The sequence below is a fragment of the Pristiophorus japonicus genome, unplaced genomic scaffold (genome assembly GCF_044704955.1).
Source record: "Pristiophorus japonicus isolate sPriJap1 unplaced genomic scaffold, sPriJap1.hap1 HAP1_SCAFFOLD_981, whole genome shotgun sequence".
Taxonomy (NCBI): domain Eukaryota; kingdom Metazoa; phylum Chordata; class Chondrichthyes; family Pristiophoridae; genus Pristiophorus; species Pristiophorus japonicus.
Window position 1 is genome coordinate 86,958 of NW_027254910.1, and position 15,000 is coordinate 101,957.

At 52.9% G+C, this 15,000-nt stretch overlaps 1 protein-coding gene across 1 annotated transcript in view; it reads right to left on the bottom strand.

The window, feature by feature from the left end:
* The window catches only part of LOC139258431 (myosin-7-like), a gene marked incomplete at both ends in the record, with an annotated part of 135,436 nt that overhangs the window by 83,840 nt on the left and 36,596 nt on the right, over nt 1-15,000 (bottom strand). The window contains 7 exon segments of the mRNA XM_070874781.1: nt 7-168; nt 4,450-4,586; nt 9,120-9,243; nt 11,111-11,228; nt 12,184-12,271; nt 13,685-13,749; nt 14,682-14,991. Of these exon segments, the coding sequence (XP_070730882.1) occupies nt 7-168; nt 4,450-4,586; nt 9,120-9,243; nt 11,111-11,228; nt 12,184-12,271; nt 13,685-13,749; nt 14,682-14,991 (1,004 nt within the window).

The following is a 15,000-nucleotide window of genomic DNA, read 5'->3' on the forward strand; positions in this document are numbered from 1 at the left end:
TCCAGAGCCTCCTTCAGCTTGAGGAACTCATCCTTCAGGTTGGCCATTTCCTTCTCCGACTCGGCCGACTTCAGCAGTGGCTTGATCTTGAAGTACAGCTTCATCCAGGGCCAGTTCTTCACGCCCATAAAGGCCCGCACATTCCACTGGATCACCAGCAAGGCGTCTCTGTGGGCGTTGGGGGGGGGGGGGCGGAGGGGGGAGGGGAGAGGGGGAGGGGGTGGGAGAGGGGAGAGGGGGAGAGGGAGGGGGAGAGGGAGGGGGAGAGGGAAAAGTCAGAAATAGAAGCAAGAGTCGCCCCGTGTCCTAACTCACACCCAGTCCCACTCACCCATCACCCCCTGTGCTCGCTGCCCCATGTCCTAACTCACACCCAGTCCCACTCACCCATCACCCCCTGTGCTCACTGCCCCGTGTCCTAACTCACACCCAGTCCCACTCACCCATCACCCCCTGTGCTCACTGCCCTGTGTCCTAACTCGCACCGAGTCCCGCTCACCCATCACCCCCTGTGCTCACTGCCCCAGTGTCCTAACTCGCACCGAGTCCCACTCACCCATCACCCCCTATGCTCACTGCCCCGTGTCCTAACTCGCACCAAGTCCCGCTCACCCATCACCCCCTGTGCTCACTGCCCCGTGTCCTAACTCGCACCCAGTCCCGCTCACCCATCACCCCCTGTGCTCACTGCCCCCGTGTCCTAACTCGCACCGAGTCCCGCTCACCCATCACCCCCTGTGCTCACTGCCCCGTGTCCTAACTCACACCCAGTCCCACTCACCCATCACCCCCTATGCTCACTGCCCCGTGTCCTAACTCGCACCGAGTCCCACTCACCCATCACCCCCTGTGCTCACTGCCCCGTGTCCAAACTCGCACCAAGTCCCACTCACCCATCATCCCCTGTGCTCACTGCCCCGTGTCCTAACTCGCACCCAGTCCCACTCACCCATCACCCCCTGTGCTCACTGCGCCGTGTCCTAACTCACACCCAGTCCCACTCACCCATCACCCCCTGTGCTCACTGCCCCGTGTCCTAACTCGCACCGAGTCCCGCTCACCCATCACCCCCTGTGCTCGCTGACCCCGTGTCCTAACTCGCACCAAGTCCCGCTCACCCATCACCCCCTGTGCTCACTGCCCCATGTCCTAACTCGCACCGAGTCCCGCTCACCCATCACCCCCTGTGCTCACTGCCCCATGTCCTAACTCACACCCAGTCCCGCTCACCCATCACCCCCTGTGCTCACTGCCCCATGTCCTAACTCGCACCGAGTCCCGCTCACCCATCACCTCCTGTGCTCGCTGACCTACCTCGATTTCAAAATTCTCAGCCCTGTTTTCAAATCCCTCAATGGCCCTCGACCCCTCCCTATCTCTGTAACCTCCACCAGCCCCAGCACCTCTCCCTATCTCTGTAACCTCCTCCAGCCCCTACACCCCTCCCTATCTCTGTAATCTCCACCAGCCCCAACACCTCTCCCTATCTCTGTAACCTCCTCCAGTCCCTACACCCCTCCCTATCTCTGTAATCCCCTCCAGCCCCTACACCCCTCCCTATCTCTGTAACCTCCTCCGGACTCTACACCCCTCCCTATCTCTGTAACCTCCTCCAGCCCCAACACCCCTCCCTATCTCTGTAACCTCCTCCAGCCCCAACACCCTCCCTATCTCTGTAACCTCCTCCAGACCCTACACCCCTCCCTATCTCTGTAACCTCCTCCAGCCCCAACACCTCTCCCTATTTCTGTAACCGCCTCCAGCCCTTACACCCCTCCCTATCTCTGTAACCTCCTCCAGCCCCAACACCTCTCCCTATTTCTGTAACCGCCTCCAGCCCTTACACCCCTCCCTATCTTTGTAACCTTCTCCAGCCCCTATGCCCCTCCCTATCTCTGTAACCTCCTCCAGCCCCAACACCTCTTCCTATCTCTGTAACCCCCTCCAGCCCCTGCACCCCTCCCTGTCTCTGTAACCTCCTCCAGCCCCTACACCCCTCCCTATCTCTGTAACCTCCTCCAGCCCCTACACCCCTCCCTATCTCTGTAACCTCCTCCAGCCCCAACACCTCTCCCTATCTCTGTAACCTCCTCCAGCCCCAACACCTCTCCCTATCTCTGTAACCTCCTCCAGCCCCTGCACCCCTCCCTATCTCTGTAACCTCCTCCAGCCCCTACACCTCTCCCTATTTCTGTAACCGCCTCCAGCCCTTACACCCCTCCCTATCTCTGTAACCTTCTCCAGCCCCTATGCCCCTCCCTATCTCTGTAACCTCCTCCAGCCCCAACACCTCTCCCTATCTCTGTAACCTCCTCCAGCCCCAACACCTCTCCCTATCTCTGTAACCTCCTCCAGACCCTACACCCCTCCCTATCTCTGTAACCCCCTCCAGCCCCTACACCCCTCCCTATCTCTGTAACCTCCTCCAGACCCTACACCCCTCCCTATCTCTGTAACCCCCTCCAGCCCCTACACCCCTCCCTATCTCTGTAACCCCCTCCAGCCCCTACACCCCTCCCTATCTCTGTAACCTCCTCCAGCCCCTACACCCCTCCCTATCTCTGTAACCCCCTCCAGACCCTACACCCCTCCCTATCTCTGTAACCTCCTCCAGACCCTACACCCCTCCCTATCTCTGTAACCTCCTCCAGCCCCTACACCCCTCCCTATCTCTGTAACCCCCTCCAGCCCCTACACCCCTCCCTATCTCTGTAACCTCCTCCAGACCCTACACCTCTCCCTATCTCTGTAACCCCCTCCAGCCCCTACACCCCTCCCTATCTCTGTAACCCCGTCACAGCTTATTGTCTCACCTAGCTTTGTATCATCAGCAAACGTGGATACTTTATATTTGGTCATTAATATAGATTGTAAATAGCTGAGGCCCCAGCACTGATCCCTGCGGCACCCCACTAGTTACTGATTGCCAACCTATAAAAGACCCATTTATTCCAACTCTCTGTTTTCTGTCCGTTAACCACTCCTCTATCCATGCTAATACATAACCCCAATCCCATGAGTCCTTATCTTGCAGAATAACCTAAAATATTCCGTTGTAACGTATGCTTTTGTCCACACGGCCGACAATGCCACCTATCTTTGTGTCAGCAGCTCAGGGATCGACAGAGGGTCCTTCGAGAACATAAGAAATAGGAGCAGGAGTCGGCCATTCGGCCCCTCGAGCCTGCTCCGCCATTTAATACGATCATGGCTGATCCGATCATGGACTCAGCTCCACTTCCCCGCCCGCTCCCCATAACCCTTCACTCCCTTATCGTTCAAAAATCTGTCTATCTCCACCTTAAATGTGGATAAGTGTGAGGTTATCCACTTTGGTAGCAAAAACAGGAAGGCAGAATATTATCTGAATGGCGACAGATTAGGAAAAGGGGAGGTGCAACGAGACCTGGGTGTCATGGTACATCAGTCACTGAAAGTTGGCATGCAGGTACAGCAGGCGGTGAAGAAGGCAAATGGTTTGTTGGCCTTCATAGCGAGAGGATTTGAGTATAGGAGCAGGGAGGTCTTACTGCAGTTGTACTGGGCCTTGGTGAGACCACACCTGGAATATTGTGTTCAGTTTTGGTCTCCTAATCTGAGGAAGGACATTCTTGCTATTGAGGGAGTGCAGCGAAGGTTTACCAGACTGATTCCCGGGATGTCAGGACTGACATATGAAGAAAGACTGGATCGACTAGGCTTCTTTTCACTGGAATTTAGAAGAATGAGAGGGGATCTCATAGATACATATCAAATTCTGACGGGATTGGACAGGTTAGATGCAGGAAGAATGTTCCCGATGTTGGGGAAGTCCAGAACCAGGGGACACAGTCTGAGGATAAGGGGTAAGCCATTTAGGACCGAGATGAGGAGAAACTTCTTCACTCAGAGAATTGTGAACCTGTGGAATTCTCTACCACAGAAAGTTGTTGAGGCCAATTCGTTAGATATATTCAAAAGGGAGTTAGATGTGGCCCTTACGGCTAAAGGGATCAAGGGGTATGGAGGGACAGCAGGAAAGGGGTACTGAGGTGAATGGTCTTATTGAATGGTGGTGCAGGCTCGAAGGGCCGAATGGCCTACTCATGCACCTATTTTCTATGTTTCTATGTTTCTAGCCTCCCCCATCAGTGGAAACATCCTCTCTGCATCCACCTTGTCAAACCACTTCATAATCTTATACGTTTCGGAAAAGGTCAACTCTCATTCTTCTGAACTCCAATGAGTAGAGGCCCAACCTCCTCAACCTTGCCTCATAAGTCAACCCCCCTCATCCCCGGAATCAACTCGAGTGAACCTTCTCTGAACTGCCTCCACAGCAAGTATACCCTTTCGTAAATACGGAGACCAAAACTGCACGCAGTACTCCAGGTGTGGCCTCACCAATACCCTGCGTAACTGTCGCAAGACTTCCCTTTGCAATGAAAGGTCGACGCGGTACTATCTCACCTGCGTTCCACAATCTTCTTGTATTCAATCCTCATGAGGAGTCCCCGAGATTGGGCCTGGATGCGGGTGATAATTCGGGCCAGCTGGTAATCTCGCATTTCCTCGAGTTGCCCCAGCAGACCAGCCTTGAAGAAGACCTGTTTGGAAGGGAGTGTCGGGTGAAGAACTACCGTTAGCCGAGCTCAAAACCAGCAGCGATTCCCGACCTGCCCGCCTCACTCTGTTGGGACCCCTGGAGAATCAAATGCGCCCCTTCCCTCCCGACCACTCCCCGCAGAGAGAGAGGGGATAAGGGGACTGTTCCCTCCACGACACCCCTGGTCTACTCCACAATCGCCCCCAAACCCCACCTCCCCTTGACACTCAATGGCATTACCATCGCCAAATCCCCCACCACCATCAAGATCCCGGGGATCGCCATTGACCAGAAACTTAACTGGACCAGCCACATGAATACTGAGGTCACAAGAGCGGGTCAGAGGCTGGGTATTCTGCTGAGTGTCTCAACCTCCCGACTCCCCGAAGCCTCTCCACCGTCTACAAGACTCGAGTCAGGAGTGTGATGGAACACTCCCCACTTTGCCGGGATGAGTTGCACGCTCCAACAAACACTCGAGAAGCTCGACACCATCCAGGACAAAGCAGGCCGCTCGATCGGCCACGCTGCCCACCGCCTTCAACACTCACTCCCTCCACCACCGGCGCCCCCTGGCTGCAGTGTGCACCGTCTACAAGATGAGGAGAAACTTCTTCACCCAGAGAATTGTGAACCTGTGGAATTCTCGGCCGCAGAGAGTTGTTGAGGCCAGTTCGTTGGGCATCTTCAAAAAAGGGAGTGAGATGTGGCCCTTACGGCTAAAGGGATCGAGGGGTATGGAGAGAAAGCAGGAAAGGGGTACTGAGGGAATGATCAGCCATGATCTTATTGAATGGCGGTGCAGGCTCGAAGGGCCGAATGGCCTGCTCCTGCACCTCTTTTCTCTGGTTCGATGTTTCTTGAACCGCTGCAGTCCGTGTGGTGAAGGTGCTCCCACAGTGCTGTTAGGGAGGGAGTTCCAGGATTGTGATCCAGCGACGATGGAGGAACGGCCGATATATTCCCAAGTCGAGGGATGGTGTGTGACTGGGAGGGGAACGTGGAGGGGGTGGTGTTCCCATGGACCTGCTGCCCTTGTCCTTCTGGGCGGGTAGAGGTCGCGGGTTTGGGAGGTGTTGCCGAAGAAGCCTTGGCGAGTTGCCGCGGTGCATCTTGTAGACGGTGCACACTGCAGCCAGGGGGCGCAGGTGGTGGAGGGAGTGAGTGTTGGAGGTGGTGGAGGGAGTGAGTGTTGAAGGTGGTGGGTAACGTGTCGATCGAGCGGCCTGCTTTGTCCTGGATGGTGTCGAGCTTCTCGAGTGTTGCTGGAGCTGCAACTCATCCAGGCAAAGTGGGGAGTGTTCCATCACACTCCTGACTTGTGTCTTGTGGACGGTGGAGAGGCTTTGGGGAGTCGGGAGGTGAGACACTCGCAGAATACCCAGCCTCTGACCCGCTCTTGTGGCCACAGTATTTATGTGTCTGGTCCAGTTAAGTTTCTGGTCAATGGTGACCCCCAGGATGTTGATGGTGGGGGATTTGGCCATGGGAATGCCGTTCAATCATAGAACCACAGACATTTACAGCAGGGAAGGAGGCCATTTCGGCCCATCGTGTCCGTGTTGTGCCAGCCGACCAAGAGCTACCCAGCCTAATCCCACTTTCCCGCTCTGGGTCCGTAGCCCTGTAGGTTACAGCACTTCAGGGGCACATCCAAATGTGGTGAGGGTTTCTGCCTCTACCCCCCTTTCAGGCCGTGAGTTCCACCCCAGACCCCCACCACCCTCTGGGTGAAGACATTTCCCCTCAAATCCCCTCTAAACCCCCCCCTCCCCCCAATTACTTTCAATCTCTGCCCCCTGGTTGTTGACCCCTCTGCCCAGGGAAACAGGTCCGTCCTATCCACTCTATCCAGGCCCCTCATCATTTTATACACCTCAATCAGGTCTCCCCTCAGCCTCCTCTGTTCCAAGGAAAATAACCCCAGCCTATCCAATCTTTCCTCATCGCTAAAATTCTCCAGTCCCGGCAACATCCTGGTAAATCTCCTCTGTACCCTCTCCAGTGCAACATCCTGGTAAATCTCCTCTGTACCCTCTCCAGTGCAACATCCTGGTAAATCTCCTCTGTACCCTCTCCAGTGCAACATCCTGGTAAATCTCCTCTGTACCCTCTCCAGTGCAACATCCTGGTAAATCTCCTCTGTACCCTCTCCAGTGCAACATCCTGGTAAATCTCCTCTGTACCCTCTCCAGTGCAACACCCTGGTAAATCTCCTCTGTACCCTCTCCAGTGCAACATCCTGGTAAATCTCCTCTGTACCCTCTCCAGTGCAATCACATCTTTCCTGTAATGTGGTGACCAGAACTGTGCACGCAGTACTCCAGCTGTGGCCTAACCAGTGTTTTATACAGTTCAAGCATAACCTCCCTGCTCTTGTATTCCATGCCTCGGCCAATAAAGGCAAGTATTCCGTATGCCTTCTTAACCTCCTTATCCACCTGGCCTGCTACCTTCAGGGATCTGTGGACCTGCACTCCCAGGTCCCTCAGTTCCTCGACACTTCTCAGTGTCCTACCATTTAGTGTATATCCCCAGCATTGAACTTAATAAGAACATAAGAAATAGGAGCAGGAGTCGGCCATTCGGCCCCTCGAGCCTGCTCCACCATTTAATACGATCATGGCTGATCCGATCATGGACTCAGTTCCTCTTCCCCGCCCGCTCCCCATAACCCTTCACTCCCTTATCGCTCAAAAATCTGACTATCTCCGCCTTAAATATATTCAATGACCCAGCCTCCACAGCTCTCTGGGGCAGAGAATTCCACAGATTTACAACCCTCTGAGAGAAGAAACTCCTCCTCATCTCAGTTTTAAATGGGCAGCCCCTTATTCTAAGACCACGCCCCCTAGTTCTAGTCTCCCCCATCAGTGGAAACATCCTCTCTGCATCCACCTTGTCGAGCCCCCTCATAATCTTATACGTTTCGATAAGATCACCTCTCATTCTTCTGAACTCCAATGAGTAGAGGCCCAACCTCCTCAACCTTTCCTCATAAGTCAACCCCCTCATCCCTGGAATCAACCGAGTGAACCTTCTCTGAACTGCCTCCAAAGCAAGTATATCCTTTCGTAAATACGGAGACCAAAACTGCACGCAGTACTCCAGGTGTGAAGCACTGACCACACTCGACCAGCTCCGCTGGGCAGGGCCACATCGTCCACACGACTGACATGAGACTCCCGAAGCAAGCGCTCTACTCGGAACTCTTTTTCAGAATGGCAGGCAGTGACTAGTGGAGTGCCGCAGGGCTCAGTGCTGGGACCCCAGCTATTTACAATATACATCAATGATTTAGATGAAGGAATTGAGTGTAATATCTCCAAGTTTGCAGATGACACTAAGCTGGGTGGCGGTGTGAGCTGTGAGGAGGATGCTAAGAGGCTGCAGGGTGACTTGGACAGGTTAGGTGAGTGGGCAAATGCATGGCAGATGCAGTATAATGTGGATAAATGTGAGGTTATCCACTTTGGGGCCAAAAACAGGAAGGCAGAATATTATCTGAATGGTGACAGGTTAGGAAAAGGGGAGGTGCAACGAGACCTGGGTGTCATGGTACATCAGTCATTGAAAGTTGGCATGCAGGTACAGCAGGCGGTGAAGAAGGCAAATGGTATGTTGGCCTTCATAGCTAGGGGATTTGAGTATAGGAGCAGGGAGTTCTTACTGCAGTTGTACAGGGCCTTGGTGAGGCCACACCTTGAATATTGTGTTCAGTTTTGGTCTCCTAATCTGAGGAAGGACGTTCTTGCTATTGAGGGAGTGCAGCGAAGGTTCACCAGACTGATTCCTGGGATGGCAGGACTGACATATGAAGAAAGACTGGATCGACTAGACTTATATTCACTGGAATTTAGAAGAATGAGAGGGGATCTCATAGAAACATATAAAATTCTGACGGGTTTAGACAGGTTAGATGCAGGAAGAACGTTCCCGATGTTGGGGAAGTCCAGAACCAGGGGTCACCAGTCTAAGGATAAGGGGTAAACCATTTAGGACCGAGATGAGGAGAAACTTCTTCACTCAGAGAATTGTGAACCTGTGGAATTCTCTACCGCAGAAAGTTGTTGAGGCCAGTTCGTTAGATATATTCAAAAGGGAGTTAGATGTGGTCCTTACGGCTAAAGGGATCAAGGGGGATGGAGAGAAAGCAGGAATGGGGAACTGAGGTGAATGATCAGCCATGATCTTATTGAATGGTGGTGCAGGCTCGAAGGGCCGAATGGCCTACTCCTGCACCTATTTTCTATGTTTATTTTGTAGCTCCTTCATGGCAAGCGAGCCCCCAGGTGGGCAGAGGATACGTTACAAGGGACCACCCTCAAAGCCCACCCTGATAAAGTGCAACATCCCCCACCGACACCTGGGAGTCCCTGGGCCCAAAGACCAGTCCCGCCCTCAGTGGAGGAAGTGCATCCGGGAGGGCGCTGAGCACCTCGAGTCTCGTCGCCGAGAGCGCGCAGAAAGCGAGCGCAGGCAGCGGAAGGAGCGTGCGGCAAACCAGTCCCACCCTCCCCTTTCCCTCACATACCTTGGTGTGCCCAAACTTGTACTGATTCCGATCCACATCCAGAGACCCCAGCAGCTTCTCCGCTCCCTTCTTGCTGTCAATGAACTGGCCTTCGGGGATGGCCGCTGGGTTCAGGATCCGATACCTGGGCAAAGAAGAGAGTTTGGGAGAGGAGAGTGGCTTTGCACTCCGCCGGGAATCACCGTCATTTCGCGACCCCATCTTCCGGGCGATTAACGCCCCGATATCTCCTTGGTATCAAGCTTAAGACCTTCTTACATCGATGGCCTTGAGCCCAGCGAAAACATGTCGATTTCCGATAGACCGCAACCCACCTTCTCTCCATCTCTCTCATCCCCACCTACCCACCTTCTCTCCATCTCTCTTACCCCCACCTACCCACCTTCTCTCCATCTCTCTTACCCCCACCTACCCACCTTCTCTCCATCTCTCTTACCCCCTCCTACCCACCTTCTCTCCATCTCTCTTACCCCCACCTACCCACCTTCTCTCCATCTCTCTTACCCCCACCTACCCACCTTCTCTCCATCTCATCATGTGGCCTACTCCTGCACCTATTTTCTATGTTTCTATGTTTCTATTTATATTTGGACTTTCAAAAGGCTATTGACAAGGTCCCACACAAGAGATTGGTGTGCAAAATTAAGGCACATGGTATTGGGGGTAATGTACTGACGTGGATAGAGAACTGGTTGGCAGACAGGAAGCAGAGAGTCGGGATAAACGGGTCCTTTTCAGAATGGCAGGCAGTGACTAGTGGGGTGCCGCAGGGCTCAGTGCTGGGACCCCAGCTATTTACAATATACATTAATGATTCAGACGAAGGAATTGAATGTAATATCTCCAAGTTTGCAGATGACACTAAGCTGGGTGGCGGTGTGAGCTGTGAGGAGGATGCTAAGAGGCTGCAGGGTGACTTGGACAGGTTAGGTGAGTGGGCAAATGCATGGCAGATGCAGTATAATGTGGATAAATGTGAGGTTATCCACTTTGGTGGCAAAAACAGGAAGGAAGAATATTATCTGAATGGTGACAGATTAGGAAAAGGGGAGGTGCAACGAGACCTGGGTGTCATGGTACATCAGTCATTGAAAGTTGGCATGCAGGTACAGCAGGTGGTGAAGAAGGAAAATGGTATGTTGGCCTTCATAGCGAGAGGATTTGAGTATAGGAGCAGGGAGGTCTTACTGCAGTGGTACAGGGCCTTGGTGAGACCACACCTTGAGTATTGTGTTCAGTTTTGGTCTCCTAATCTGAGGAAGTACGTTCTTGCTATTGAGGGAGTGCAGCGAAGGTTCACCAGACTGATTCCCGGGATGGCAGGACTGACATATGAGGAAAGACTGGATCGACTAGGCTTATATTCACTGGAATTTAGAAGAATGAGAGGGGATCTCAGAGAAACATATAAAATTCTGACGGGACTGGACAGGTTAGATGCAGGAAGAATGTTCCCGATGTTGGGGAAGTCCAGAACCAGGGGTCACAGTCTAAGGATAAGGGGTAAGCCATTTAGGACCGAGATGAGGAGAAACTTCTTCACTCAGAGAATTGTGAACCTGTGGAATTCTCCACCGCAGAGAGTTGTTGAGGCCAGTTCGTTGGCTATATTCAAAAGGGAGTTAGATGTGGCCCTTGATGCTAAAGGGATCAAGGGGTATGGAGAGAAAGCAGGAAAGGGGTACTGAGGGAATGATCAGCCATGATCATATTGAATGGTGGTGCAGGCTCGAAGGGCTGAATGGCCTACTCCTGCACCTATTTTCTATGTTTCTATGTTTCTATCTCCCTCAACTCAACCCACCTTCTCCCATAGCCATCGATCGCACCAACCAACAATAAGAACATAAGAAATAGGAAGTCAAGATCAGGTCGAAGAGCAGCCCTGATCTCATTGAATGGCGGAGCAGGCTCGAGGGGCCGAATGGCCGATGCCAGCACCTATTTCTTATGTTCTTTTGCTCCCCGTGGATTGGGAGAGATATACGCACCTCTGTCGGAAATCCCCATAAAGGATACGATTGGGGAAACCCTTGCGGCAGATTCTGATGCCCTCCAGAACTCCGTTACACCTCAGTTGATGCATGACCAAAGGGTTGTCCATCTCGCCTAACACGGAGACAGGAAAATCACTCGTCAGCGAAGAGTTAGACTATCAACATTCAGGTGTCAGCTTGGCTCGGTCGGTCTCATTCTCCCCCATTCCCTCAGTACTGCCCCTCCGACAGTGCGGCGCTCCCTCAGTACTGCCCCTCCGACAGTGCGGCGCTCCCTCAGTACTGCCCCTCCGACAGTGCAGCGCTCCCTCAGTACTGCCCCTCCGACAGTGCGGCGCTCCCTCAGTACTGCCCCTCCGACAGTGCGCCGCTCCTTCAGTACTGCCCCTCCGACAGTGCGGCACTCCCTCAGTACTGCCCCTCCGACAGTGCGGCGCTCCCTCAGTACTGCCCCTCCGACAGTGCGGAGCTCCCTCAGTACGCCCCTCCGACAGTGCGGCACTCCCTCAGTACTGCCCCTCCGACAGTGCAATGCTCCCTCAATACTGCCCCTCCGACAGTGCGGCGCTCCCTCAGTACTGCCCCTCCGACAGTGCGATGCTCCCTCAGTACTGCCCCTCCGACAGTGCGGCGCTCCCTCAGTACTGCCCCTCCGACATCGCGGCACTCCCTCAGTACTGCCCCTCCGACAGTGCGGCGCTCCCTCAGTACTGCCCCTCCGACAGTGCGGCGCTCCCTCAGTACTGCCCCTCCGACATCGCGGCACTCCCTCAGTACTGCCCCTCCGACAGTGCGGCGCTCCCTCAGTACTGCCCCTCCGACAGTGCGATGCTCCCTCAGTACTGCCCCTCCAACAGTGTGGCACTCCCTCAGTACTGCTACTAGGGTTCAAGCCAATTCACCAGGCTGACTGAGTGAGGGGCAGTACTGAGATAGGGCTGCACTGTCGGAGGGGCAGTACTGAGGGAGCGCCGCACTGTCGGAGGGACAGTACTGAGGGAGCGCCGCACTGTCGGAGGGACAGTGTCACTCCTGTGTCCACCACTCCCAGTATTACACTTTCTTACCTGGACATTTCCGTTCATTCGGGATGATGCAACGTACAAAATGCGGGTGTGTGGTCCTCAAATTTGTCATTAATTTATTTAAGTTCTCCTAGGGGTGAGAAAGAATATCGTTCACTCTCTGTGTAACTGTACAGAGTCACTGTTTATTCAGGGTAAAGGTCACTCTCTGTAACTGTGCAGAGTCACTGTTTGTTCAGGATAAGGGTCACTCACTAACTGTACAGAGTCACTGTTTATTCAGGGTAAGGGTCACTCACTAACTGTACAGAGTCACTGTTTATTCAGGGTAAGGGTCACTCACTAACTGTACAGAGTCACTGTTTATTCAGGGTAAGGGTCACTCACTAACTGTACAGAGTCACTGTTTATTCAGGGTAAGGGTCACTCACTAACTGTACAGAGTCACTGTTTATTCAGGGTAAGGGTCACTCACTGTAACTGTACAGAGTCACTGTTTATTCAGGGTAAGGGTCACTCACTGTGTAACTGTACAGAGTCGCTGTTTATTCAGGGTAAGGGTCACTCACTGTAACTGTATAGAGTCACTGTTTATTCAGGGTAAGGGTCACTCACTGTAACTGTACAGAGTCACTGTTTATTCAGGATAAGGGTCACTCACTAACTGTACAGAGTTACTGTTTATTCAGGGTAAGGGTCACTCACTGTAACTGTACAGAGTCACTGTTTATTCAGGGTAATGGTCACTCACTGTAACTGTACAGAGTCACTGTTTATTCAGGGTAAGGGTCACTCACTGTAACTGTACAGAGTCACTGTTTATTCAAGGTAAGGGTCACTCACTAACTGTACAGAGTCACTGTTTATTCAGGGTAAGGGTCACTCACTAACTGTACAGAGTCACTGTTTATTCAGGGTAAGGGTCACTCACTAACTGTACAGAGTCACTGTTTATTCAGGGTAAGGGTCACTCACTAACTGTACAGAGTCACTGTTTATTCAGGGTAAGGGTCACTCACTAACTGTACAGAGTCACTGTTTATTCAGGGTAAGGGTCACTCACTGTGTAACTGTACAGAGTCACTGTTTATTCAGGGTAAGGGTCACTCACTAACTGTACAGAGTCACTGTTTATTCAGGGTAAGGGTCACTCACTGTAACTGTACAGAGTCACTGTTTATTCAGGGTAAGGGTCACTCACTGTGTAACTGTACAGAGTCACTGTTTATTCAGGGTAAGGGTCACTCACTGTAACTGTACAGAGTCACTGTTTATTCAGGGTAAGGGTCACTCACTGTGTAACTGTACAGAGTCACTGTTTATTCAGGGTAAGGGTCACTCACTGTGTAACTGTACAGAGTCACTGTTTATTCAGGGTAAGGGTCACTCACTGTAACTGTACAGAGTCACTGTTTATTCAGGGTAAGGGTCACTCACTAACTGTACAGAGTCACTGTTTATTCAGGGTAAGGGTCACTCACTAACTGTACAGAGTCACTGTTTATTCAGGGTAAGGATCACTCTCTGTGACAGATGCACTTACCCTGTGCAGTGCAGACACCGTCTGAAATGATGAACCTTTCTTTTTGCTCCCTTTGCCCTTGGTATCTGTCAGATAAAATTGGAAAATATGTAGAAGACCTTTGCGAGATTGACACTCATCTGTTAATTGAACCCCCTGTGCGTGAGAAAGTTCAGAGATTTTAATGCAAGATCTTAATCGGTCACCTGCAACCACCCTCGGTCTCTCTCCTGTATCTGGGGAGGTCTCTCTAACCCCCCCTCTCACACACTCCTGTATCTGGGGAGGTCCCTCTAACCCTCTCACACACTCCTGTATCTGGGGAGGTCCCTCTAACCCCCTCTCACACACTCCTGTATCTGGGGAGGTCCCTCTAACCCCTCTCTCACACACTCCTGTATCTGGGGAGCTCCCTCTAACCCCTCTCTCTCACACTCCTGTACCTGGGGAGGTCCCTCTAACCCCCTCTCACACTCCTGTATCTGGGAAGGTCCCTCTTACCATTCTTTCTCACACACTCCTGTATCTGGGGAGGTCCCTCTAAACTCTCTCACACACTCCTGTATCTGGGGTGTTCCCTCTAACCCCTCTCTCACACACTCCTGTATCTGGGGGGGGGGTCCCTCTAACCCCTCTCTCACACACTCCTGTGTCTGGGGAGGTCCCTCTAACCCCTCTCTCTCACACATGCTCCTGTACCTGGGGAGGTCCCTCTAACCCCTCTCTCACACACTGCTGTATCTGGGGAGGTCACTCTAACCCCTCTCTCACAAATGCTCCTGTATCTGGATAGGTCCCTCTAACCTCTCTAAGGATTATGGTAGGGTCAAGTATCATGGTTGGGTCAAGGGTCCTGTTTGGGCCAAGAGCCATTGTCAGGTCAAGGGTCATTGTTAGGTCAAGGGTCATGGTTGAGCCAAGGGTTATTGTTGGGTCAAGTGTCATGTTTGTGTCAAGGATCATGATTGGGTCAAGGGTCGCAGTTCGGCCAAGGGTCACTGTCAGGTCAAGCACCCACCAGAATCGGCTCCAGCGTAGTTGGCGAAGAGATTGCCCAAGATCTTCATGGAGGACTTCTGGTAGAGGCCAACCACCGTCTCATTCAGCGGGTCCTTGTTCTTCTGGAGCCAGCCCGAGATGTTGTAGTCCACCGTGCCCGCGTAGTGCATCAGCGCAAAGTGGGCCTCAGGCTTCCCCTTGACCACTCGTGGTTTCTGGAAGTTGGCCGACTTGCCCAGGTGGTTGTCGTAGAGTTTGGCCTTGAAGGTCATGTCGCTGGCCTTGGGAAACATGCACTCCTCCTCCAGGATGGACATGATGCCCATGGGCTGTGGGGG